Source organism: Xylocopa sonorina, chromosome 13 (genome assembly GCF_050948175.1).
Source record: "Xylocopa sonorina isolate GNS202 chromosome 13, iyXylSono1_principal, whole genome shotgun sequence".
NCBI lineage: Eukaryota > Metazoa > Arthropoda > Insecta > Hymenoptera > Apidae > Xylocopa > Xylocopa sonorina.
The window spans coordinates 5,186,029-5,211,430 of NC_135205.1; the positions used below are offsets into that span (position 1 = coordinate 5,186,029).

Here is a 25,402-nt window from a genome sequence, read left to right on the forward strand (position 1 = left end):
ACTGTCCACACCGTCGCTGCGGCGAGAAGCGCTCGTTTCTAAGATCGATCGCGAAAATGGACGATCTTTAAGTATTTTTCGACCGCGCGAGACGATCCAGCGAGGGGAAATGAAATTTTGTGATCTGTGATCGATGGTTAAGCGTTAATTCGCGCGGTGTTCGAGAAAAATGCGATCGATGGTTACATTTCGCGCGAGTGATCGCGAAAAATCGAAGTCGTGCGAAATCAGCAACTTTCGCTTTGCGTGAGCTTCGAAAAATTACTTGACTACGAAAGATTGCGAGTAACGCGAAGAAAAATCTGAATCGTATCGAATCAGCAGCCCTCACTTCGCGTGCACTTTAAAGAATCACTTGACCAAGTCAGATCGCGACTAACGCCAGTTAACAATCGCTCGTCTCTGAAACCGTGTCCATCTCAATACCCCGCCTTCTCCTAAAACCTTCGTACACAGAAATAAAGGTCTGCGCGTCTCAACAGTCGGATGATAACAAAGTTCCAAGTTACCAAAGGCAACGTAACAATTATAAATTTGAAATTTCGATTGCGTTCGCGTCTGGAGATGAGACCATGAAAGTCTCTTCCTCGCTTCCTCGAGGAATCTCGGTTCTACTTCTCTCAGAGGCTGATGCTAGTTCAATCGAACACTGAAACCGAGGGTCAATGGTTGCCTCGACAGCCTCGCAGACTTCCTCGCAAACTACGCAAACGGCAAACGTCTACTCTGCACGTGACACTCGTACACACGTGTAAACGCACACATAACCGCGGTATACAACCGTATATTAACAGTGAGAGTGGCTGTGTAACATCTAATTGTTTATACACGGAACATATGAATTTTTTTTTATACAACACTCGATAAAACAGCGACGTCTGCTCGTCGCTATTGGACCCTCCAATCAGAGGATCCGGCAATAGTGGACGGACCAGACTTCAAAAATTCATAGAAAACAATTTTAAAACTATCTGCTGGCAAATCTCGTACAAATCGCTTACACGGATTCTGTATTAGGCTAAACGTGTGTTAGATACACACACACATTAATACGCATAGGCACGTGTTTCGTTTTTTTTTCATCGTTTGAGAGAAGCAGTCGCAGATGCCTTCAATTGAATACGCGATCTCTGCGGACTCTACGAAGAACGAGCTAACTAGCTGGTTAGCTCGTTCTGGCTACGTTTCATTTTAATTGCACTTGGAGTAGTATCGAACGTGAACTTCTCACGCGTCGTTCCGCTCGTCCACGATCAGAGCCAGCCATTTAATGCACGCATACACATCAGTCAGTTCAAATGGAACATATCCGTCGAAGTACTTAAAGGACTTCACCCTTTGCGTCGTTTACTTCCTCCTCGCAAACGTAACTCTCTCTTCTTACGATCGATACTTAAAGTTACTTGGACAATTCACAAATCCTACTGTACACAGCGATCGATTAAAAAGAATCTCGTGGGTCATTGAAACGACGGACAGCACCGTTGCTCGATCGCTTCGATCATCCCCCTCGGATCGATTACAATTTATTATCCATTTAAAAAAAAAACCCTCGTCTACAAGATCCATCGGTTCTCTTCGTCGACTGGTCGATGCTCGCGACGTTCATACTGTCTGCCGTCCCATTTTATGGTTTTGTAGATCCTCGAGGAATGGTACGAGCAGACAAGGCACACGTAAACGGTCCTCTGACGAGAGACGCGGTCCTCAGCGAGGGTTGAACCTCGAACGCGACCGCGCGAGGACCATCGCGAGCCATGGAACCGGATGACGCGCGCTTCTCTGGCTTTTCCGCTCGCGTCGCCTTTGAAACTGGCTCAGAAGCTGCCGCACTCGCGAAGCACGCGATTCCCCAGCGGCATTGGCGGACGGAAGTTGTTGATCACCTGAAACAAGTGGTAAAATCGCGGATGGTATTAAGAAACGGGGCCGTGATTCCGTTCGATTGACGGATTCGTCGCGCGGAAGAGCGGATGTAGACGCGACGGGGTCGTTGAATGGTGAAATTGGCGCAGAAAAGGGTTGTGTGGGAAGATTGATCGTGGTAGCAGCGAAGGTGTTTGATATGGGCGTTCAGTTACGCCTTCCTTCATCGTGATAAGGATTCGCGATCAATTTTTCTGAGGGCTGAGAAGAGATAGGAGGGGGTGTATCGAGTAGATCGCGAGTGGTTTGTTAAGGCTTTTTTTCAGCGATAGGGATTCGTGATCGATTTTTCTGAGGGGTGAAAAGAGATAGGAGGGGGTGTATCGAGTAGATCGCCAGTAAATTGTTAAGGCTTTTTTTCAGCGATAGGGATTCGCGATCAATTTTTCTGAGGGGTGGAAAGCGGTAGAAGGGGATGCAACGAGTAGATCGCGAGTGGATTGGGGATCGTGGATTGTTAACGCTTTTTTCCAACGCGATAGGGATTCTTAATAAATTTTTCTAAGGGGTGAGAAGCGACAGGATGGATGTATCGAGTAGATCGCGAGTGGATTGTGGACGATGGATTGTTAACGCTTTTTTTCAACGCGATAGGGATTTGCGATCAATTTTTCTAAGGGAGAGAAGCGACAGGAGTAGATCGCGAACGGATTGTAATCGCTTTTTTTTAGCGATAGGGATTCCTCATGAATTTTTCTATGAAGAACGGCGGATTTCGAGTAACGATACAGATTTGTTGACCTTTCTTCATCATTTACTTCAAAGTAGATGAATTAAAAAATGAGATATTAATATATTGGAATATATGGAGTCAGGTTTTGGAAGCTTTAATATTATCCCTTGATACACAAAGACGTCTTGATTCAATTCATTTTACATTCTAGAAGGCTATCGAATGATCGTTTCATTTTTTTCGATCATCCCACATCACAAATGTGAAATGGTAAAATAAATGGTACTGTTTATAATTCATTCGATTCGTGTGTCAAGGGATTGATTAACGAGACTTCGCAATGAATTACAGGTTAAAAAACAGTACAAATAGACAGATACTTACAGCTCCATGGTTCTCATGGCAGGGACATTCTTCGCCACGAGAGAATTTCCGCAGGTTGCGGAAGATGTTCAATTGATGATGCGACACCTCGATGCACTTCTTGAATAGGATCCAAGTTACGCTTTCGTTGCAAGGTGGCGTCGTCAACGAACCCAAATACGTCCAATAACCATGCTCATCTTTATGAACAGGAAAAAACAAAAAAGAAAATAGAATATTAATTACTTTCCTGACTCACTGTCTTCTCGTACAGTACAGAACACGCTTAATTGTCTCTTATCACGTTTGTAAATTTATATTCAGTATTATGTTACTGTGTTAAGAGACTTTCTAAACTCTCAAGTAAAGTCTGAGGATCCAGAAATTTTTCAGATAGCGTGGAAACGTTCAAAGTCTTTGCAGAGCTTAGAATCCACCTTCTGAAAGGTTGAAAAAGTGAGAAAAATATTGAAGAGAACGTCTTAGGAGGGTGTCGTTTTCAAATTCATCTTTCATCTCGAAAACGACCTCCCACAAAAAATTTATGAGGACATGTTTTACTACTCTGGTTATGGTCTATCTTATCATGCAAAGAGATGAAGGAGTTAACTTTTCTTTTTTAAAAGAAACTTCTCTCTTTTACCCTCAGGTGTCTCGCATGCAAGAATTGTGAATTCGATTTGCAATCGCGAAAGGAAGTGAACTCGTTGTATTGGCAATATGGAAATGAAAAGGAGCAAAAATTGCCGATAAGTTTCCTCGCCGATGGAAACTGACGTGCATCGCGATAAATGGTAACACAGCAAATGAAAGCGCGCCCATATGATGGATTAACACGCGTTCCCTTTTCCTTCTTCTTCCTCTCGCGTCTGACGTTTCAAACTAACCGCTGATTTATTAATATGTAAATTATCGAGCGCGAAGAAAGAAAACGATTATACAACTTCATTAAAGTCGCGTACGCGACCGCAAGATGTTTCCTTGTGGAACTTGCGTACCAGACCAGAGGTCTATCCTGGTTATCCTTCGCATGCGAGCAGAACGATCGTTAAAATATTAAAAGTACCACTGATCGTTGTCTCTGCCCTCGTAGAAAGGGGTATTAACTCTAGAACTCTTAAAATAGACCCTGTTCGAACACACAAGTCTTCTAGAAACTCGAATTCAGGTTATTTATGAACTTCTAGTGCTAATAATCCTTAACTACCATACAAAACGATATTACTTAGGATAAGTCTCAAGAAAAACACGGAATTAAACGCAGAACCTCCCCTCAGTAATTCGCGTGACTTGAAACTTAGTTCCAGACAATTCCACGAGCGATGAATTTTTAAAAAACTCTTCGAAGCCAGACAAACAAATTCGCGGGAATTTTAAAAGAATCCACCAGCTAAAGATTCCCTCTGGCCTCGTTTACGATTCCCTTTGCGCGAGCAGAATCGCGTGACATAAACGTTACCGTTGGTTCCGTGGAATTTAACGATCTGCGGTTACAAGCGACGAGGATAAAAATTTCAGACGTGTCTTCTGTCGCAAACGGGAAAATATCCGGCTGTAATTGGATAATGGGGAGGAAAACAGGTAATCCAAGCGATCGTGGACGCGAGATCGAAACCAAGGGCTGGAGTGACATTTTGATGACGGCCACTCACCAGGGAGGAGTTTGCTGGGATCGATCGGTTCCGTGATTTCTACGACTTCGCCCTTATGCGACACGTACGGCAGCAGACGGGCGATCTTCTCCATTTCCTCGTGCGTCTTTCCCACCTGCAATCATCGTGCCACGCGATTACAATTAATTTCTATCGTAGCCATATAAATGAAAATTGTTACTTGCAATCTTCTAGAGTCGTTAAAGGATGGATGAGAGAAACGTTGACAATTTTTTTATGAAGGAAAGAAGGCCATTTTATATTTAGAATAGCAAAAGTAAAAATGGTAACAGATAATAGATATTTTGAAAGTGGTAACAGACACGTTTCGATATCCTATTTTTCAGTCAGCATCGCACACGTAAAACACTTTTCCATTCAATTAGAATTAATTTCTATCGTGATGATATAAAGGGAGACTGTTACTTGCGATCTTCTAGCGTCAAGAGATGGATGAGAGAAACTTTGGTAATTGTTGTACGAAGGAAACAAGGTATTTATATGTTTATAATAGTAAAAGTAAAAATAGTAACAGACAACAGACGTTTTTAGAAATGGTAACAGACACGTTTCAATACGATTTGTTTCAGTCAGCATCGCAGACGTGACGCACTTTTTCATTCATCGACTAATCGAAATCTGATCGCGTGTGAAATGAACAAAAAACGCTTGACGATTTCCTGGAGACATCAAAAGCATTTAATAACCGTGCAATGTATACACGTTCCTGGAACTGATGAAACCTTGCTGGTTTTTAACAAAATTGCTTTCCGCTATTCTGCATTTGGAAAAAAGGCGTTCATTATAATTAATTACGGAACGAATGGTTGGGAAAATACGAGAAGGAGACAGAGTTCGCAAAAACCGATTAGACTCGTTTATCGAGAACCGATACTGAACGATCGTCGCCTTCCTGTCTCTCGAGCGCGAATGTAATGACTTTCGAAGATGACGTTGGAGGACTCGCGCGCGATCATCACTTCGTAACGAGTAATAAAAATCGCGTAATCGATCGATCGCAGCGGATATTAATAACCGAGTTTTATCTAACGATCGTCGAATGTTGATCGCTCGAAGGCAATGCGTGCGTAAAGTGCGATCTGTCCAGCGCGTTAATATGCAGCCAGCAGGTGGAATTAATGACGTTTCCTTCTGGGCGTAATAGGCTGGCACGAGGGCTCCAATCGCGATTAAACCTTCCACTGTGTACATTTTCTCGATCTGGCAATAAAACCATTCACGGTGCAGTGAATTTTTGAGAATAAAATTTATCGCTCCGTTTATAAAAATATTAATAGACATATTGCGCTAGATATGCAAACTTTAATTAATTCTCTAGCGAAACGTGAACTCTAGAATTCGAAATATGAAGGACAATCGTAACACAGGATATTTTTCGTAATTCTCAAGCGTGATGCGATGAAAATTTTCGAACGAGTTTTGCACAACAGTGGTAATCGCGAATAATTCGATAGACTCTCGTAAATTCGAGAAGAATATCGAGTAAACGACGAACGAATGAATAGATTCGATTGCATAATGCTACGTGAAATACACCTCGAACTATGTCGAGTTATGTCGTTCCGTAAATATGATAACAACGGTTGCACAATCGACGTTGCACGCTAGTTTTATGGGAAAATGATTTCGAACGGTCATCTGGATCTCTTGCTAATGCTTTAGCACGGAAGAAACTCCGTGACTTACAAATTGCAGGGAGCGGAAGTCGACGATTTCAAATTACCCACCGTCTATTCAATCTTTTACGCGCGCTGCTCGCTGACTCGAACTATCACTTCGCAAGCTTTTTTTCGTTATTTGGAATTTCCCGCCATTCAATGTGTCGTTTCAAGGTCAGTCAGCTGCTAATTACGCTTGCCAATATGCATAGATTAAGTGTTCAAAAAAATAGAAAATTACAATAATAAAAAACGAAGAGTTAAAAATCGTTCGAGCGATGTTCCTTCGTTTTTGGCGATCGATTAAACTCTTCTATTCTCTGTTTCGAAATTCTCGCATCAATGGTGTCGTCTATACGCGAAGAAAATTTCATTACACCTTTGAGCCACTGTATAAAGACGGATGATTAAACGCTTATATAATAACGCGATTAAATCGAAGCAATGATGAAACGCACACGGCGTCACTGTTACGGATTCCGTCTACGTGTGGTTATTGGCTTATATAAAAGCTTAGACGCCTACAAATAAGCCGTATCGGTATGATGCACCCGTAAAAAGGATATAAACAAGCGAATTCGAAACGAATTACGATCCTACGAGTCGCTGCATTGTCGAGCAAGCTGAAATGCCGCGGAAATTTTGAAACAGCTGTCGCGACACTCGAGATCTATTTTGTGCGATGAGCATAGTCGTGGCGGAAGGCCTTGGGTCTTCAAGGATACTGCTTCCAACGTGCATATAGTTAAGAGAAGTAAAAATGTTATAAAACAGTACGCAAAATATGTACGACACGCGAGGTAACTGCGAAACGCCGTGCGATTGTTCTGCTGTTTCGCTACGGGTTGGAATTTTTTCAGAATTCGCCAGGAGGAATGAAAACGAAAGGTAAGAGGCGGTTCGTCTGTGGTAATTATGTTACATAGTAGTAAAAGTTGAGTAGAGACTTCGAGTAGGTAGTTGAGCGCGCGAAAGCCGTGGAAATCGCGTGAGAAGAGATAGCACAATCGTATAATCTTCTGTAACGTGAGATTTCTAAGATGAAAAATAGAATTGCAGAAACTGTGAGTGGATAAAGTATTTAATATCCGTTAGTGAAAACTGCGATCGTTTGACGTTTCTGAATACCAAGAGATTTTATGAATACACAGCAGTTCACTGGTTTCAAGCTTTTCACGATTTTTCATAGAAAATATGCAGGAAAAATTGCTAGCCTTACGCTCGCAGTGCTCTTTAAAATTGCTATACTTTAATCGACGGTGGTTTCACCGTTAATTACAGTCGTAGCCGACTCTGGCGTTAGAGGCAAGCGCCTAATTTACTCTTATCGTAATGCGTTGATCGCGTCCTGGCCCCTGAAACGTTCCGTTACCATTAATTAAGAGTCGATCGACAGGGTGCAACACGCATTCTCGACGCTTCCGTTTCGCTCGATACGAGAGGAAAACCGCGACTGATAGTCAGACGTGGGCAAAAACGTGATAAGCGAGGACAGTCTGATCGGTGGAAAATGGCACGGAATGATTACTGACCTTGAGGAATACGCCTAGAACCGCGAGGCCATCCGGCGCTTTCGCAGCTTCCGCGAAGGTGTTGTATTTGCTCGTGTTCCAATGGACCAAGTGCAGCTGCAACAGGAAAACGATCGTTCAGTGAAGTCAATCTCGTGATCAGCCAAATAAATTAAAGGGTGCCATTTACGATTGATCGTTTATTCGTATCGCGAAACATCAGAGAGTGTAGTCACACGGTTTTGCACTCGTGGTAGCAATAGATCAGAGATTGCGAAACTATTGCAAAATCATTGGACGATCGAACTGCCTGGAGGATTCTCGCGTAACAAAGTAACTTTTCCAAGGAGAATTTTTCCGAGTCCTCTATTAAATCGCGCATTTTCCTCGTGACGTTCGCATCATGCTTGTAAAGAATCGCACGTGTTCAAACTCATGAATATTTATGACCAGAAACCGAGGATCATTTAAAGTTCGTCGTGCGATTCTGAAGAAAGCTCGCTCGCGTAACGTGAATCATCGAATCCAGCATCATCTCGAGACGATCGAGCGAAATTAGCTAACAGATAATACCGTAGAGACAATACGATGAACGAACGCATAGCGTGATAAGGTGTTGCAAAATATTTGGCCAATCAGATCGTGTGACCAGCATGACGCATTGATCGGTAAATATTGACGGAAAATTGCCAAACCCTGTTTTAAATTACTCTACAGGTTGCTCAATCGCGAATGCTGCTAGCGCCACGCTGATTGCACGCTCTAAACTCATGATCCTTTATGATTTGCTTTTTCTATTGCGAGCCTCTTTTTCTCGTAATTTCTGCCTCTAATTTGACGAACGAAAAATGTTCTATTCATTATCAACTACGTTCGTTTCATTTCTTTCAGCTCGTTCTTCGTACCGCGTAAACTGATTGCCACTTGATATTCTCGGACGGAAGTGCATTCTTTTCGACGCACTCCAAGTGCATCGCAGATCGAGAGGAGAACGTGCACCGCGAGCAAACGTCAACCGCGCCACGATCGTCCGAAGAATGCGATTGCGACCTTTTCGTGCCTCTTCTGTTCCTCTCGCGGCAATTAATCGCGCGAGAGGACTCTTTTCTAGTCGCGCGATCGTCGCCCTGGGTTCCTCGCACCGAACGAGGACGCTTGCCCTCGCAAACTTTCGGGCTCGCGGCTCGTCCGCGCAATCCCTTACGTAATTCGATTAGAATTTCCATACGAACAGCGTGACCAATTACCATAATTCTTCGACGCTATTGTAACAGGATGCCGCGCGGGACGCGCGAGCAACGACGCTCGAATGTTTTCCCCTCGATGCGACACGACGCTGCTCTCGTAACGTTTTTCTTTAACACACGAGAAAAATATCGCGCGCGTGGATGAAACAATCCGTGGAACAGTATCGAGCGAATAAATTTCTCTTCCCTCCTTCTTTTTGTTTCTTAGAATTGTTTTGCGAAGCGTGCGTAACATTTCGAGTCTGCTTGGCTCGTTGTGGCTTCCTATGTAACTATATTTGTCTTTTAAAATTTAATTTCGTCTAACTACTATTAGAATACTCGATTCTATTTACAGATCATTGGTGCTGAATTTCAAAATTGATATATTCAATCGTAATTGACTACAAGTTTTATCTTTCAGGGGAAGATTATGTTAGTATTTCGAATATCTCGAGAGATATTGGAGTGTTTTGGGTAAACGGTGAAAATGCAAGCACCTGTTGCGGGAAATTGACGAAGTATAGCGTTTTTTCGAGGCTCTATTAATGGGAAACTGGTTTTCACTGGAATCTCTCTTCCAGCCACGGACAGCGGAGTGCACGCGTTCGAACAAGGCCGTGGTAACCGTAAGAAGTTCGTACGAGTAATTGTGACGCGAATCATGCTCCGCGACAGTGAATTATTAACGATCCACGCTGAAGTCGACGCTCACGGGAATGTTTAGACAGTTCGATCGACAGGCGATCCAAGATGAGTTCTCTTAAAACTCCTTCGCAGACTACCCCCTCTTTGCACCCTTAAAATAGCTACTCAAATTTCATTCAACTAAACCTAAAACAGAATTTATATCATTTCTTGCAATAACTATCTTGCATTTTGAAATATACACATAGAAGAATGCGTATCGTAATAAACTTTCCACGTACGAATAGTGAAAAAAGAAATTTCTCAGGTGTAACGTTCGACGAGACTGACCAACTGGGTCATCATGCGGTGTTGGAATGTCAAAAAGCGGAAAATATGCGGTAACGAATTCTTTGAGAAGAAACGTCCGCGTGAGAATAGTTCTCAGGGATGTTTGAAGAACCGGTTCATCGCAGATCCCGTACGCGTCCTCTCGAATTTATTCATAGACTGTCTCTTTACCCTTCGCCGCCGCGAATCGTGAACGCTCCGCGTATATAAAATCGTCAGCAGCGGAACGAATTTATTCCTGCGCCTATTTATATCGCTCCGTGGACCGCGATGTAAACAAAAGCGAAAGTTTGCCGGATAGAATATGCAAATAACTCTTAATCATCTTATGAATGGAGAAAAAATTCGAGTATGCTTGTATGCGTGGTTGTTTCGCAGGATTTAAACTCGAATGGTCCTTTGGGGTTGCTGTTTTTGAAACTCCACCCCATCTTTGATAGTTTTCACGCATTTTAAAGGCGCAATGGGTTCAATTCAGAGTGGAACAAGCATTTCATAAGTAGACAATTGTTTCACAAGTTTTTTTAACTTTGATCATGGGAGAAAAACTCGGATGGTCCTTTAGGGTTGCTGTCATTGAAATGCCACCCCATCTTCGACAGTTTTCACGCATTTTAAAGGCGCAAGGGGTTCAATTCAGACTGATCATTGCGTTTAATTAATTTTTGATTGATTCAAGGGTGTACTGACCTCTCCAGCGAAGGCTTGTCCGTTCACCGTGTGCTCCGACCCTCTAGAATCGCTGCAGCCCCAGTGACAGTGGTATTGCTCCAGTTTGTACACGTCGTCCATCAATGGACCACCGCTCAAAACTGCGAGAAACAAACAATAGACCATCGTTTATAAAATAATACAACAACAAACGAATTTGCTCTCGCGAAAAGAAAGAGCGGAAGCATAAAATGACTGAGGGGGTTAAAAATATAACATTGCTCTCATCGAATTCGATATTTATCGTCGCGAGCGATGTCAACAAGCTCCAGAATCTGTTTCGATCGTAAAATATCGCTGGTCCACGCCAGAAATACGCTGACATTGACGTCAATGGGATAAAAGGCCCTAATTTTAGTTCATCGACAGCCCAGATGCGACGAAACTTTCCGTTCCGTACGACAACCCTGCTCGAGAATTATTTCAGCCCGTCTCAATTGCAGGATACGATCGATGAGTAGAATCGCATAGGTTTGTCCGCGGAATTATAGACAGCTCGCGAAGAGATCAACGTGGACAGAGAAACCCCTCGCGTGGTCATAACGCAAAGGTTAAACAGGATTTATGGCGAATAGGTCGGAGTCAGCGAACAGTCGAATCAGCGAGTGTGCAAAGCGGATCACAGAGATCACCTACACGAGCTACACGAGCCAAAGTATTATGAGTCTCTTACATCCAGTGTTCACTCGAATAATTGATACTGCCTTGATGCACCTTGGTACATTGGCTAACGTGTCTTCCAGCCGTTTTCTTAATTCCTCTCGATCAGATTAACTTCACCGACTTTCTCTGGTTCGTTAGAACCACCAGAAGAGTCTCGTTGAGAAGATTTCTCCTCTTTGAGAATCGCTTATGAAACGTCGACTCGAACGAGGAAGCTGAATGCGAAGAAGGCGAATTGCAATGAAATAATAATGGATTGGCGTGGGTGTGCGAGGTATTCGCGAACGCGCAAGAGCGACAGGTGTTCCTATCGGTCGTTCAGCACCATTTATCATCGTTCGCGACGGAAACGGGCCATCTGGGTACAAGTATCGAGTCCTGAATTAAACATCGATTCACGGAAATTCAGCTCCGTCCCTGTGTCGTGCGAGCGTTTCGCTCCTGTCGCGTATGAGCACGCATAATGCGTCACGGCACGGCCGTCCTCGTTTCGAGAACACCTCGGGAAGGTAAAAGCCCTCTCCAGCACGAAACGTCGCTGTCGAAACGTTCGAGGGAAACGCGACCTGGGCCACGATCTCTTTTATAGCCGTTCGACGACTCTTTTCACTTGCTTAAACACCTGTGTACGTATCCCGATTCGAGTTTGACGATCGCGCACAGTTCGACTGTTCGTCAGGCACGATCGAGAGGCCAGTTTTCCTTGACTAGCTGACACTCCTGTTGCATAATCGCGCACCAGCACGGACGATCGTTAAATAATTTGCTCTTCGAACGCATTTACAGAACTTCGACCTGTTCTAGATTAACTTGTGTACTTAGACATTAACTACTCCAATTGAGTCCATGAAAGGTTAGCGGCGTGAGTCAATGGATGTGCTTTCGAGGCATCGAAAGGTTGTTGATAACCAATTTTTATAGCAATCTCAAAGGGCAAAATGGAAATGTTAGTTATTTTTTCTACACTTGACTCGCAACAGTGGAATCTTCTAATAATTGACGATTCTGCGAAAGAGATGGGATGATTGAAATTGTTAGCGGTTCGAGTATTGCAGCGAATAGGTAAATTGACATTGAATAGGTAATGGCAGCAATAGATACAATAATCCGTTCGACTCAGTTGCCATTGGAAAAGCGTCCTTTTTTTTATCGCAATCTGACCCTGTTCCCGATACCGCAGATAAGATTGTTAATCGGCAGAATTAACGGGAAGATAAAGTTTTACAGCCGCGAGGTTCGCCTCGTTGATGACGAGAACGGTGTTCGCGTTCCCCTGACGGGTTCCTGTTAGGCGAGCCAGCTCTCACAGTGTCGGAAATGGACGATTAGAGTCCGCGTTTCGTGGCCCGCGCATGCAACCAATTAGAGCTTCCAGCCGCGGTTAATGCCGAGATCTACTTCGAACCGCCTCGGATTAAGTCCGCCGCTCTTCGTCGGCTAATATTTGGGCCATCGCGATCAAAACAGCGCAACGTGCTCGCCACGACGAGATCAATTCGCGCGAGTTCTTCGCGATCGAGGAAACTATGATTCAGGTTCCACTTTAATCGATTTATCTGCCAATAAAGAATGGTTGCTTGATGGAATTCGAGCAGAGTTTAACGAAACAGAATCTAATTTCTTTTTACTAAATTCACGTTTTTAATTCTTGGAAGAATTAAAACTCTGTCGCTGCTGAGCTTTTTAATCAATGGAAGCGTTAATTTGTTAGAAAAAATTGCGTCGAATAAACACGGGGGATGAAGAAGGGTTGAATCGTTTAGAAAAGCGAAGATTTCAACTAAAATCGCGAACCAACCGTCTCGAAACGTTTTCCCGCCGAATCTCCCCAATCGACGGACGTATTTGCATTTCGCGGGCCGATCTGCAATTCAATGCTGCGGATCGAAATCGTTCCCACGGCGTGTAACCAGAGGGGGAGGCTTTTCAGCTGACGAACGAGTCGTCGGGCTCGCATTTAAATGCACGAACGAACGGCACGCCACGACACGCCGCGTTTCTTAACCCCGAAACTTCTCGTTCCCTTCAGAATGATAAATAATATTCGTGATTACGTTGGGAAACGATATCGCGAGGTGGGTTCGTTCAACTCGTTCGAGATCGATCGCGACGAACGATCGACGCGACGCTTTCCAATTTCGTTCATCTGTCTCACAGATTTCGATCGACTTTTGGATCGTCGTTTTACAAGAAAAAAAAAAAGTAGAGAAACTTTGCAATGCGATTTATATCGTAAAAATTTGCTGGCTTTCGATTTCTGCGCTCGATAGATATATAAATTCTACTTTTTTTCGCATCGAGCAGAAGTTTCTTTTACTTGTTATTATTACCTTTTTATGGAGTTGGTTAAGATTCATTTCACGAAGTGGTTGATTCGAAGAGGAAGTGGAAAATGAAAATGTACTCACACGTGCCCTCGCCGTCGGTGTCCATCCGCCAGCAGTAGCCCGGATTAACGAGCTTCCGGGAAGCGGTGGCCGGATACTTCCAACGCAGGAGTTTAGTGCTCAGTGCTTCGTGATCGGACTCGACTTTATCAGTTTCGATATTTACAGGGCTCTGCCTCGATCCTGCCGCCATTGGGAACTTCGACACCCACGTGCTAGGCCCTGGTAACAAAAGAAAAGGGACCATTTTACTCGTCTAATTCATTTAACTGTACGAAATCTATTTTCTACTATCGATTTGAAATGAAATCGAAACGGCGCGCTGTGATCGTTTGAAGAAATGACCATCGATCGATCGATATTCGATATCCTGCTTCGACACTTTGCAAGTTTCATCCCTTAAATGAAACATAAAAAAGCTAAATCATCCGTGAATCCCATAAATTGAACTCGTTGGTTATTGTACGTATGTAACTGCGGCGTGTTAAGCTTTGATTAATGTGTACAAACAGCGTGATTAGATAAAGTATCAACTAAGCCTTAAATTCAAATGCTATTTGCACTGTCCTCGCTATTTTACCTCTAAATATTAGACGACAGGATTAATTTCGCATCACGCGTGGAAACATATCTAAAATACACTTCTTAAGACTGAAAGTGTGAATCGAAACTTGACGTACTTACGCGAGGTTGCTTGCTATCGCGATTTAATTGATACGCCCAGGCAAAGTAAAAAGACAACATTCGCGCGATTAAATTTCCTTAACGCTACGTTTCTCTCAACAAGAATATATATATATATATTGATAATGGAGAAAAAGCAGTGTAAGAAAGAACTGAACGAATTCTCGAAGATGATCAAGGTCGTTGCCCAAATTAATTAAAGCTCAAAGTTCACGCTGAGGGAGGAGATAAAGTACGTGACGAAGGAGGCCATTTATCGCGTCCTTGTAATCTCTTTCGTCGGCTTTTTACAAGCATTTCCAAAGTGATAACCAGTCCGTTCTAACTTTATAAATATATAGGTACTATAAATACTCGGTACGCATAGATCGCGTTACGAGAATGACTGTTTGTCCACGTTATTGAAACTAGTTGGCACGGAATTAGCCGCGACAATGTTGGAATTATCAATCGTTATAAACAATCAACCGTGTAATTTGCCAGAGAATCGTTCGTTACGTTCGACGCGAAGGAAAATTGTTAACGACGAAGGTTGAAACTGATCGCATCGTCGCAGAAATAGTGTAACTTGCGGTCAGCGGAACGAAAAGCACGAACGATCCAAAGATAAACGGGTTATCAAACGAGACACGCGTGTGCACGCGGGAAAATCGTTTCGCACGTTTCGAACAATGACGGAGAGGCAGCGTGTAACGCGATCTACGAGATGCTCGACGATAATAAAAGTTTAATCGCGGCCACGGAAACACGATTTTGCAATCCGCACGCGGATAACGATCGAGACGCTAATAACGTTTCGAAAGTTGGATGTTCGCGCGGAAACGCGTGCAGCAATTACCTGCGTTTATCGTTTCTACGAATAACGCTCCAACGGCTATGCCAAAATCGCGCGGTTCGATTAAACAACGCGAGGATCGAGACGGAGGCGCGAGCTGCGCGCGTTATCGTTCGATTCGAAGTCGACCCTCGAATCGTGGTCGTGCACGGTCTAACTTGGTTAAACAACGCGGTTAATTCAACAGAATTGAACAGAAGGTGAAGCGTGTACGGTGGAATACAACTGGATCGAGGTGCTTGTTAAGATAATATGGTCGATTCGAGAAAATTGCGGGGCGAGCCAAGTGAACAGCGTATAAGCTACCTATTCGCTTAAACTGCGATTTCATATGATTCAATTCACTCTCGATTCTGTCGAATCGTACGATCGTTCTAATACCGTGCACGCCTTACTCGTGATCGAAAGTGTTCTTTTAAGAACAGATGCTTTCGATCTCTACTTAAACAACGATAATTCGTTATCAATGAACCGAGTTATTTTTATTCAGAACGTAAACAGAGTTTACCGATCGACATGCAATTAATGATAACGCCTCGCGGGACGTAAGTACCAATTACGTAATGGCGAACGCGTCAATGTAGCGTTCGTTATTCTTGATAATCGAGGTAAATCACCGGCTGATTTAAGGGACCGGTTATCACGGACAACCGCGTCACGTAAAGCTGCATTTTATCGCACGATTTCAGCTTGATATTGTTCGCGATAATATCACCAGCGATTCTCGATCTACGAGTACCTGTACTCGAAACGATAATTCGTCGAATCTAACTATTTCTGTCGCGATTTTTTCGTTTCACGCACGTCAAATCTCTCGTAATCGCGGTTACTGGTCATGGATTGATTCACTTATCGATATACCAGTAATTCTAGCTATTTTTAGAAACGGAATTAGATACGAATAGCAAAAAATCTTTTCGAAAAGTCTGGTCTACGAATAGCTAGACGAGGAAAGCTGGATGAAGATGGTAGATGATGCTTTGCTAGTCAAATTACCTTCAAACTAAAAAAAAGTTGATAAATTTCAGTAAACTTGATGGTATCAAAAAACGACTATTTGAAGAAACGTACAATGTCGATATTTTTCTAAGTTCACGCTATCAAATTCTATCGAAATTTTGTGTTTAAACGATTATCATTCTCGAAGATGCATAGGTCAAGGTGGGTCCTTTCGCGTCGAGATTGTGCGATACATCGATCGTTATTTTTATCTCGCGATTCGCAATAACAAGATCGAGAGAAAGAAGTCGATTCGTGATCGAAACGAGCAGACAGCGCCGAAATTGCCGTGCAACCCTCTCTGTCGGATAACAGGGTGAGTCTCCCTGTCCTCTTATGCGCGCTACTATTTTTAAAACGTGTTTATGCGTGACATATTTTCTCCATACCATCTATTCATAGAATTTAATTGGCACCAGACTGGTGGTTCAGTTTTTAGAACACCCCTAACGAGATATACCGGGCGCGAAACGCGCGCAAACAATCGCAGTTGGCAGAACGTACGTTTCGTCACCGTATCACGATCTATTGCACAGACCAACGCTCGTTACAAAATTCGTTTCGTCGCTGCGTACTTCCAGTTATTAATTCCATCGTTATCGTTAAATAATAAATGACGTCGCACGACGGAGTTCATTAGCTCAGAAACTACGCAAACACGTTTCACCTATACCTTTTCTGTGTCGATGTAACAGAGAAGATGAGACAGAGAAATTGTGTCACGATCTCGTGTTTGTCTTTGGGACCAGCAAGAAAAACACGGTTGGTTCCGTGCAGACGGTTTCTTTATCGCGCGTTCGATTCCCGCGCGGTTCACCAGCTGCGAAGCAGCACGTGATGGTGTGACATAATGCGAGAACGACATAACCGCGAGTACAACCCTCATTCAGTACACTGTCGCGCGCCATTAATTCGTGAATCGCCCCTTATGACGCGATCGGACGTGTCTGACGATTCCTTTCAATATTCTTCAAATTAAAGACAAAAATATGCAATGATAAAAGAATAGAATACATCCGTCATCAAGCTTGTCGCGTGACAGTACGATTACTGAAGTTAGATTACTTCGTTACAGTACCGATTACGACTAAGTTAATGTCCAAGGATTACGTTAGTCAGGAAGTTTCGTGGAGGAAGCGCAAATTTTGTTGATTTGGTCTCACGCTTTGATTAACGTAGATATATTAAGAGATTAAACGTTGCTTGTATTCGTATAATAAGGGGTAATTAAAGAAGGAACTTGGTGTATGTCAAAGTTGATTCGACACTGCGGAGAGAACTTATAATGGGGCGAAGATTGTCATAAGTTAATGCTTACGCTTGAACTTGCGTGAGCGAAGTGATAGAACGCAATCCGATAACCGCAGTAGGAGATATCATTTTAATATCATTATGTAATGCACATGATCCAGTTTAAGTAGATAGAGTGCGATACAACCAGTTGTTACGAATACTGGTTCAATAACTGCGAACCAGTGTTGTGTTTACCCATCCGTATTCTCATACTACTATAGTGGAACGTATAAATGTCTTACAAACTGATCGACTACTCTGAGATATCGCATCCTCTTCATTGATACCAGAGTGGTGCTTCAAAGTGAAAGTTTAATCGAGAATGGGCGTAGACAATGTTCTCCAATCAGAATTTTCTGCGTCCATTTCTTCGATAATACGAAAAGTGGGACCAAAATGGAATCTTCGATAAAATGGCTGCAATAACCAATTATCTTCCAGTGAACCAAAATCGTTCGTATAATTTTTTCGAGGATAGAAAAATGGTGCTCGTATCAAATCGTCGACAAAATGGTTTTAAATAGGCAAGCATTATTCGATTTCGAAGTGACGAAGAGAGAATTCATCATGGCGGAGTTGTTTGACGGTTCTTTGACGCATCTGAATGCATAATTCGACCCAACGTTTCTCCCATGCTCGTTGAGGACCCTATTGATCGCGATCACAGAGGCGTCGCCGCGCTTTCAGTAAAAAAATACCGTCTCGAGGTCGTCGAGGTCTGTTTGAAGGTTCGTTCAACCTTGCCAAAGCCACGAGGCGAGCGTAAACGCCGCGTCCTCATCAGCGATCGCGGTTCCGCGAGGAATTTCTCTGCAGACCTCGCGCTCTGACCGTCGCGTTCCCTTTTCATTGCCTTGCGATTGAAAATAATGGAAATAACGGAAATTCCGTCGCGAACGAGTCCAGTCCTTAGAGCACAATGATTTCATTGTGAGACCATGTACTTGCATACTTGAATCGCATCGTAAATTAATTAGAAATGATTTATAAATTCAAACGAAACACTCTTCTGGATCGCCATTCTAGACACGCGAGAAGAATATTTGATTGGAGCCAGAACTTTAAAGATCCCATGCAGCCAAGAGTCAAAGAGAGTCCTTGACCTGAAGAACCGACAGTGAGTTTTAATGATATTACATTCCAATGATGAGAGTTAATTTTCTTTGCTATCATCGATATTTTTATTTCTATCACACTATCCATGTGTGTATGATAAAATCATACGCTTTTTCTATAATAATTTCATAGTTATTCATTGAATTTCATTTTTAATCGATCGAAATTGATCGCGCAAACAATTTCAATGGACCACAGATTCTGATCATTCCCGTTTGTAGCATTTTCTGCAGCTTCGATCATGCGTCTGCACAATCTGGAAGTTAGACGGAATGTGTTAACGAATATGCGTGAGTAACGACGCCACGCCTTTTACGTAAAACCGGATGAGAAAAATGACGCGTCCAGCCTTCCTGCGCCGCGCTATTGTGTACCATATTTGACAGCGAGCCAACTTTGCGCGCGGACTTTAAATAGGACTTAATTAAATCAAACAAGCAATTTAAATGCGTGGTCTTAATTGTGTTTCTCGGGATCAATGTCGAAGAGTTCTCTGATAAAAAAGATCGATGATCGTTCTACGTAATCGTAATTTGTAGTTAAAGTAGTGACAGTAAATACGTTCGGATTCTGCTCGGAAAATTAATTTTTTTATACGATTATATGTTATGCATCCACGTAAAACGGACCAACCAGAGTCTACGATGCGTGAACCTTCTACCGTCGATAATAGCCGACAATCATTTAACGATTCGTTTCTGGCTGACTGTGAGCCTTATCAAAGAAGTTGCATTTGATAGAAACATGAGTTCTTGTTATTAAAAATTTCCATTCTTCTAGATACTTAATACATTAGTCATCATGCACATCGCGACGACATAATACTATAATTGGTAACCTAAGTACTCGTTTATCCCATTTTCTCCAAACGAGCGCCTCGATATCTCCAGATGGCAGAAATTCAATTGCGATTGCAATTAAATTGCGAAAACTACACGGTCGGCGAAAATTTTCCACAGCCCTCGTTAAACCCCGCGGCACTAATCAACGGTTTGCGACGATCATTGGCTTGACCTGGAGTAGACGATGACACGGAATAAATAAAAAACTGGCGAGTAATTGCGTCGGGAACGTCGACCTCGATTCCTCTGCCACGAACGAAGTTTCTGTTCGACCCAAATTTTGCGATAAGTTCGACGAGGAGGAGAACGAAGTAATGAACAGAAAGAAGAAGAGAAACCTTGCAGATTTCGAAACGAAGGGATCCAGGTAGCCAGCGGCTGTAAGAGGCGATCGTATCGAGGGTCACTTTCTCACCTTGCACACAACGCAACACGTGTCCGCCGTGTGAAAGCGTGCGATGATAAACGTTTCCGATATTATAAGTAATAACGCCAGATATAATCGAGGGGGTACGATCGCCAGTTTATTAATTCTCGCGGAATGGCGCGAACGGCGGGCGCCATCGGCCTTTTAAACGGCTCCCGCAATGGCGCACTTCCGGCTGTGATCGAATGTCCCGCGACAGGGTAGTAAATATTCCGTACCGATTGCCATTTCTCGGCCGAATCAAGCCGGTACACACGCTCTGCAAGCCAAACGACTTAATCGGCGATCTGCACGCCGGCAAGGAATTTATGCAAATCAACGGTATCCGCCAGACTTCGCGATTGCACTCCAGCCGGTTCAAAGATAGCGCTGACAAATTGGCCCCAGATTAAGGGCATTTCGGAGAGGCATGCACGGTAACCGGGTAAAGCGAAACGAAACTGGGTCTGCGACCCCTAACACACACACACACAGACACATACACGTTTTCTCGTGTGTACGTTTCAGTGTAGCGTTCACCACGACGACGAACGCGCATACAGGTATTTCCTCCTGAAAGTATGCTGGTATGCATTTACACGTCGATATCGCGGTAGTAACTTCGAGATCGGTATTTAAACACGCGTTAAGTGGCCGAGCGTTAACTACCTGATTTATTTGCATACCATCGATCCAATCGCGGTGCGCTCCCCGTTCCCTGGAGAAAAATTATCGGGACCAACGCGAAACTGGGAAAGAGGATTCGAGGTGAATAAGAGGTCGTTGATAAAAGGAAAAAGCGTATTATTTTTGGAAACGCGATTTGTTGTCCACGCTTGTTTTCTTTGGCAGACGTTGGCAAGAACAGAGCGCGCATTAATTCCTGTCAGGATTCGCGCGAAATATTAAAATTAGACCGGGGAACGCCGACGGATCGCAGACGGTGTGAGATTTTTCATCGTAAATATTTAAAACGAGCCAAACCCAATTTTTCAGACGATCTATTTGCGATCGTTCCGTCGACCCGGACCACGCAGGATCGTCTTACGTTCCCATCTTTCTATAATCGGTAACTAGATATTTAATTATTCATACCGCATCGCCCAACGACGCGTGCTAACAAATGTTCTCGCGCGACAGGACTGATTCATTTGATGTTCGAGCGTGCAGTGTCATCTTTCAAGATGTAATTATCGTCAGTGGTAACATTGGTTGCATTCTGCGTTCTCCAATTTTCCCTGTTTGCAACAACCAGCCGCACGATCCCCGCTCGTGACCCTCTCGCGAGTGAAACGCGCGATATATTCGACCACAACGAACGCAGGGACCCTCGTACACAACGCTGTGCGTGTTCCTGCCTCGTTACCAGCGTGCAACGTGCTCTCTATTCTCGCATTATATTTACGTGTCTACGGCTACCGAGCTGTACGACGTTTTAACGCGGTCTCTACACGTTCGAGGTTATCCCAGCTCGTATCGATGTGTGCTGGGGGAGGCTTTCGAGAGTTTCTAGCTAACCGAAGCAACACACACGAGAGACGTCTGTGCCGTTTAGCCAGGGGAACAGGTGCATCGGCCTGAAGCACAACGAGGAAAATTATTGATTTTCGTTTACCTACAGAGCACACCGGCTGATGTCCCGTGCTTGGCATGGCGAACGCAACGCCGTCCCTTGGTACGACTGGGACGCCCTGCATTCGAAGACAATGGCCTTAGGTCAGTGAGCCTGGTGGCATCGTGACACCGTGATTATTGAACGCAGGATGAAACGAGAAATGGTTCGTTCGCACGGCAATCTTCGCCGCGTTTAAATTCCAAGATTCAAGTTCGAGCGATCGAGGTAGACGAGGGTGTTTCGAGTCGATCGTTCGATGGATCCGCGCCATTTCGAGGAGGAGGACGCGAGATCGACGTGGGTTACGTTTGTGGCGCGAATGTTAGTTGAATTGGTCGATAGATTAATTGGGATTGCGTCTCGAATCTGCATCGCGTTGCAGAGGAAAGTTGGTTGCTCGTGGGTTTCCCGTGGATCGATTGAGAATCGTGTATCGGAGTTCTTTCTTTGAAATTCTTACGAAGATTGAGTAGAGCGCGCGCTGAATGTTACGAACGGTACGGTCGAGCGACATTATCGACACGCGATCTCTCGAAGTCGAAATTCAAATTGGAGAACGCCTAAGGCTAAGATTCTTTTCATTTGCCATTAGTAATTTCAATGCGTCGTTGTGTGTTAGTTATGTTGCGAATAATTTATCCTCACAAAGGATTAGAACAAGAATGACAAATTGCAATCTTCGTATCTAATCGTCGTGATTCAGAAATGTACACGGTTTTTCGTCAATGCGCGTGACATTTGCCATTGCGTGTCTCGCCATTGTTCGTATCGAGATGCAATCGTTCGTTTAATTAGATAAACCGAAGGTGTTGCGAAACCACAGAAAACTAATAATTAATTTCAAACGATGTTATTTAGCGCTAATTATTTGCTGGCAAAAGGTTAGGACAATAGAACAATACATAATAAATCTGTGCAGATGAGACTGATTAAGAAATAGCACAATTTACCGTTCCTGATAAAAACTTTTGCGATTGGCTGTGATTCATTTTCCCCCTACCTTTCGAAAGGCACGTAAACGTTAAATTAAGATTGACATACCATGACCATTTTCTCGCCACACATTTACAGCCGTCTTTCTTTATCTTCTTTACTTAACGGAACTATTTTTACCGGTCTAACAGGCACGTTCTTTTCTTTTTGCAGCACGAAAAAATGCGGACTGTGTTACGCGGAAAACGAATGGAAGGCTGCGATACGCGAAACCATATATTTTTAACCAGTAGCCGGTGAAACGGTTCCATAATGAATGTTAACAATACGTAACGATTCAAATCGATACGAACGTTTCATTTTTAATAACACGTATCCTCTGCATGACGTCGAACAAACTAGGTGCAACTCAAATTCATACGTTTTCCAAACAAGTTAAAACGTGTGAAAAATAAAAATGCGAGACATATCCGGACGATGAACAATGAACACGTGTCGCACTTTCTCCTAATCTCGCTCACCTTTCAAAAACAACTGAAATACACGACGAACGTCATAACACGAGTTCTAATTAAAATCGACGACGGTTGAATGACACATGAAAAGAATACACGATTAAAACACTTTCGAATCGAATAAATTACAAACTTTTTGCTTGTAATGCACATATTCAGCGACGAAGCGTACAGAGTATATCGATATCCACCGCTCTGAGGGCTGTTATTTGTTTACTTTCCAATCTCGATATCGAATCGAAGAAATACGTTTGAAGAAAAGCCAAATATCTATCGATCGATGTGAATAACGAACAAACCCCAAATCCAAAGTAAATTCAAACGAGAAGAGAACAATCTTCTCGCTTGGCAGAACGTTCGAACTAATGGAAAACTCACCATTTTGCACGGAGTAGTCCCATTCGTTCTTGTCGGCCATCTCGGTTGAACGACGATCGTGTTATCGAAAATTCAGATCCGCGTAGTTAGGATCCGAGTAGAGTCTACTCCCGCTCGTCTTGTCTGCCTCTAATCCTCGCTCGAAGTCGAACACGGCACTCTCCCTCGTTTATGGTTACGATTTGTCGCGTCCACCAGCCTTTTACCGATTACCCGTCGATCGAACTCACCACCGGGTCGATTCGAATCTGAGATCGAGCGAACCAGTCGACAGACTCACCACTCTCGACTAACTTCCGATGACTTCCGGTTTCTCGTTTCTACCGCGAGAACTTCTGATCGACGTGACCGTTCGACGATGCTTGCTTGGTACTCGCGTCGAATTTTACGTTCTCGTAACAGGTTCGAGGGCGATTGTTTGGTCTCTGCCAAGAATGGAAACGAAAAGGTGATTCACCTCGCACCGGAACGTCGACGAATGCGACGCCGGCCGGTCCACAACTGGATTTTATACGCGCGCCGGTCACGTGACTCTTACTATGGGAAACCGGTCGAGCGCGCACGCGCTAGTAAATGTTTACACGTGCACCTCGTGTCCCCGCCTCGAGCTGTCTAGCACGTGGTTCGTTGCTTATGTTCCAGGAGCGATTATTTGGGGTGTGCGAAATTTCGAGTATCGAACGGATGTTTATACGCGGAACGCACAAAAGACGAGATTGATTTTAAATCCGGGGCTGTTTGGGATTCCTGCGATTAAACAGACGCGCGGATTAGCGGTTGGATCTTGCGTTCGTTGGATCGACGAGGGCGCAGTAACCATCAGCGTAATGGTTTAATGATTCATATAATTTATTTTAAACGAGAACGTTAATCTCGATGAAGTGATAAGGCGGTATAATGCGAGACGATTGTCCTATCAGCTGCGACGTGGTGAAATCAAGGACGAGTTTCTCTGTTGATTCCGTGCGAAGCGTTTGCATTTTTCTCTTTTTTATGGCGAACGTTCTTGGTGTTCGTCATTGAGCTTCCTTGAAATTTCGTAGTACCTTTATCGATGTAACGTCAATCGATGCGCTGTACCGTAATTAATCGACGATTAATCAATGTAAAAAGATTAATCTAATCTTTGAACATGAAATTTCCGTTTTGTTCCCTTTCTGGTGAACCGTGTCGTTTTTCTTCCTCCTATCTTACTGTACAGTTTCGTTAGAGAAGGAATTTTATGTTGTGCCATCAATTTCTTCTTGTGTGTCGTGATTCCGGTACACAATCGTTAGATATCGTTTCAATCGTTGATTCAACACGCATGCATCAGAGTTAGACGGCATTGCCGCGTTTATTAAACCAGCCAGAGGGTCGCCATTTCATAACGAAGCTGCGCTCGTCATTCGATGAATCAGAGTGACCCTTTCGAGGTCGAGGACCGAGGCGATCCCGTTGTTCTGGCTACGTTTTAGTTTATGACGAGCACCTGATTCAAAGGGTGTTGGAGTGTACTTTGAAGGAAAATGTACCTGAACACTCTTGCGCAAGAATTTACAACTTGATACTATCGATAAATCTACCAACAATGTGTGCGAATACACTAATACTATTGGCTTGAACACTAGCTCGAAGACGAGGATGAATTACGATGGTAATTACACCAGAAAATCGGTGAAAAATGAAGATTCAACCATGCAGATGGGACGAGATGCACTTCGTTTTCTGTAGATACGAGCGAAGTATCGAGGAGCTTGTGGCACTTTAATTTGATTGAACTCGCATAACATTGTCACGTTAGTGTTATGTCATGGAACGTGTCCAACGGCCGCTCGATCGTTTCGTCTTCGTTATACCAATAAAAAGTCCCAGTCGCATTACGATGCTACCAATAAAAATTAATGAATTCCGGCAAATTCCGCTGCAAAACATCAACGGACGTCCGTTCCACCGCGTCTGCGGTCCTTGGTTCGCGTGAACCCCCTTTTTTCACATCTTCGTGGTTTTCCTTGGATAATTTCTTAGTGGTCTGCTT

At 43.6% G+C, this 25,402-nt stretch overlaps 1 protein-coding gene across 2 annotated transcripts in view; it reads right to left on the bottom strand.

Moving 5' to 3' along the window:
• Cah1 (carbonic anhydrase 1) overlaps window positions 1–23,610 on the bottom strand; it is a 93,315-nt gene extending 69,705 nt beyond the window's left edge. For both annotated transcript variants that reach the window (XM_076906650.1, XM_076906649.1), the window contains exons 1-7: window positions 23,386–23,610; window positions 13,791–13,991; window positions 10,699–10,820; window positions 7,826–7,921; window positions 4,615–4,729; window positions 2,984–3,162; window positions 1,815–1,886 (exon numbers count right to left, since the gene is read on the bottom strand). In XM_076906650.1, the coding sequence (XP_076762765.1) occupies window positions 1,818–1,886; window positions 2,984–3,162; window positions 4,615–4,729; window positions 7,826–7,921; window positions 10,699–10,820; window positions 13,791–13,991; window positions 23,386–23,425 (822 nt within the window). In that variant the 5' untranslated portion in view covers window positions 23,426–23,610 and the 3' untranslated portion in view covers window positions 1,815–1,817. The remainder of the gene's footprint in view (window positions 1–1,814; window positions 1,887–2,983; window positions 3,163–4,614; window positions 4,730–7,825; window positions 7,922–10,698; window positions 10,821–13,790; window positions 13,992–23,385) is intronic.
• Window positions 23,611–25,402: the final 1,792 nt, after the last annotated feature.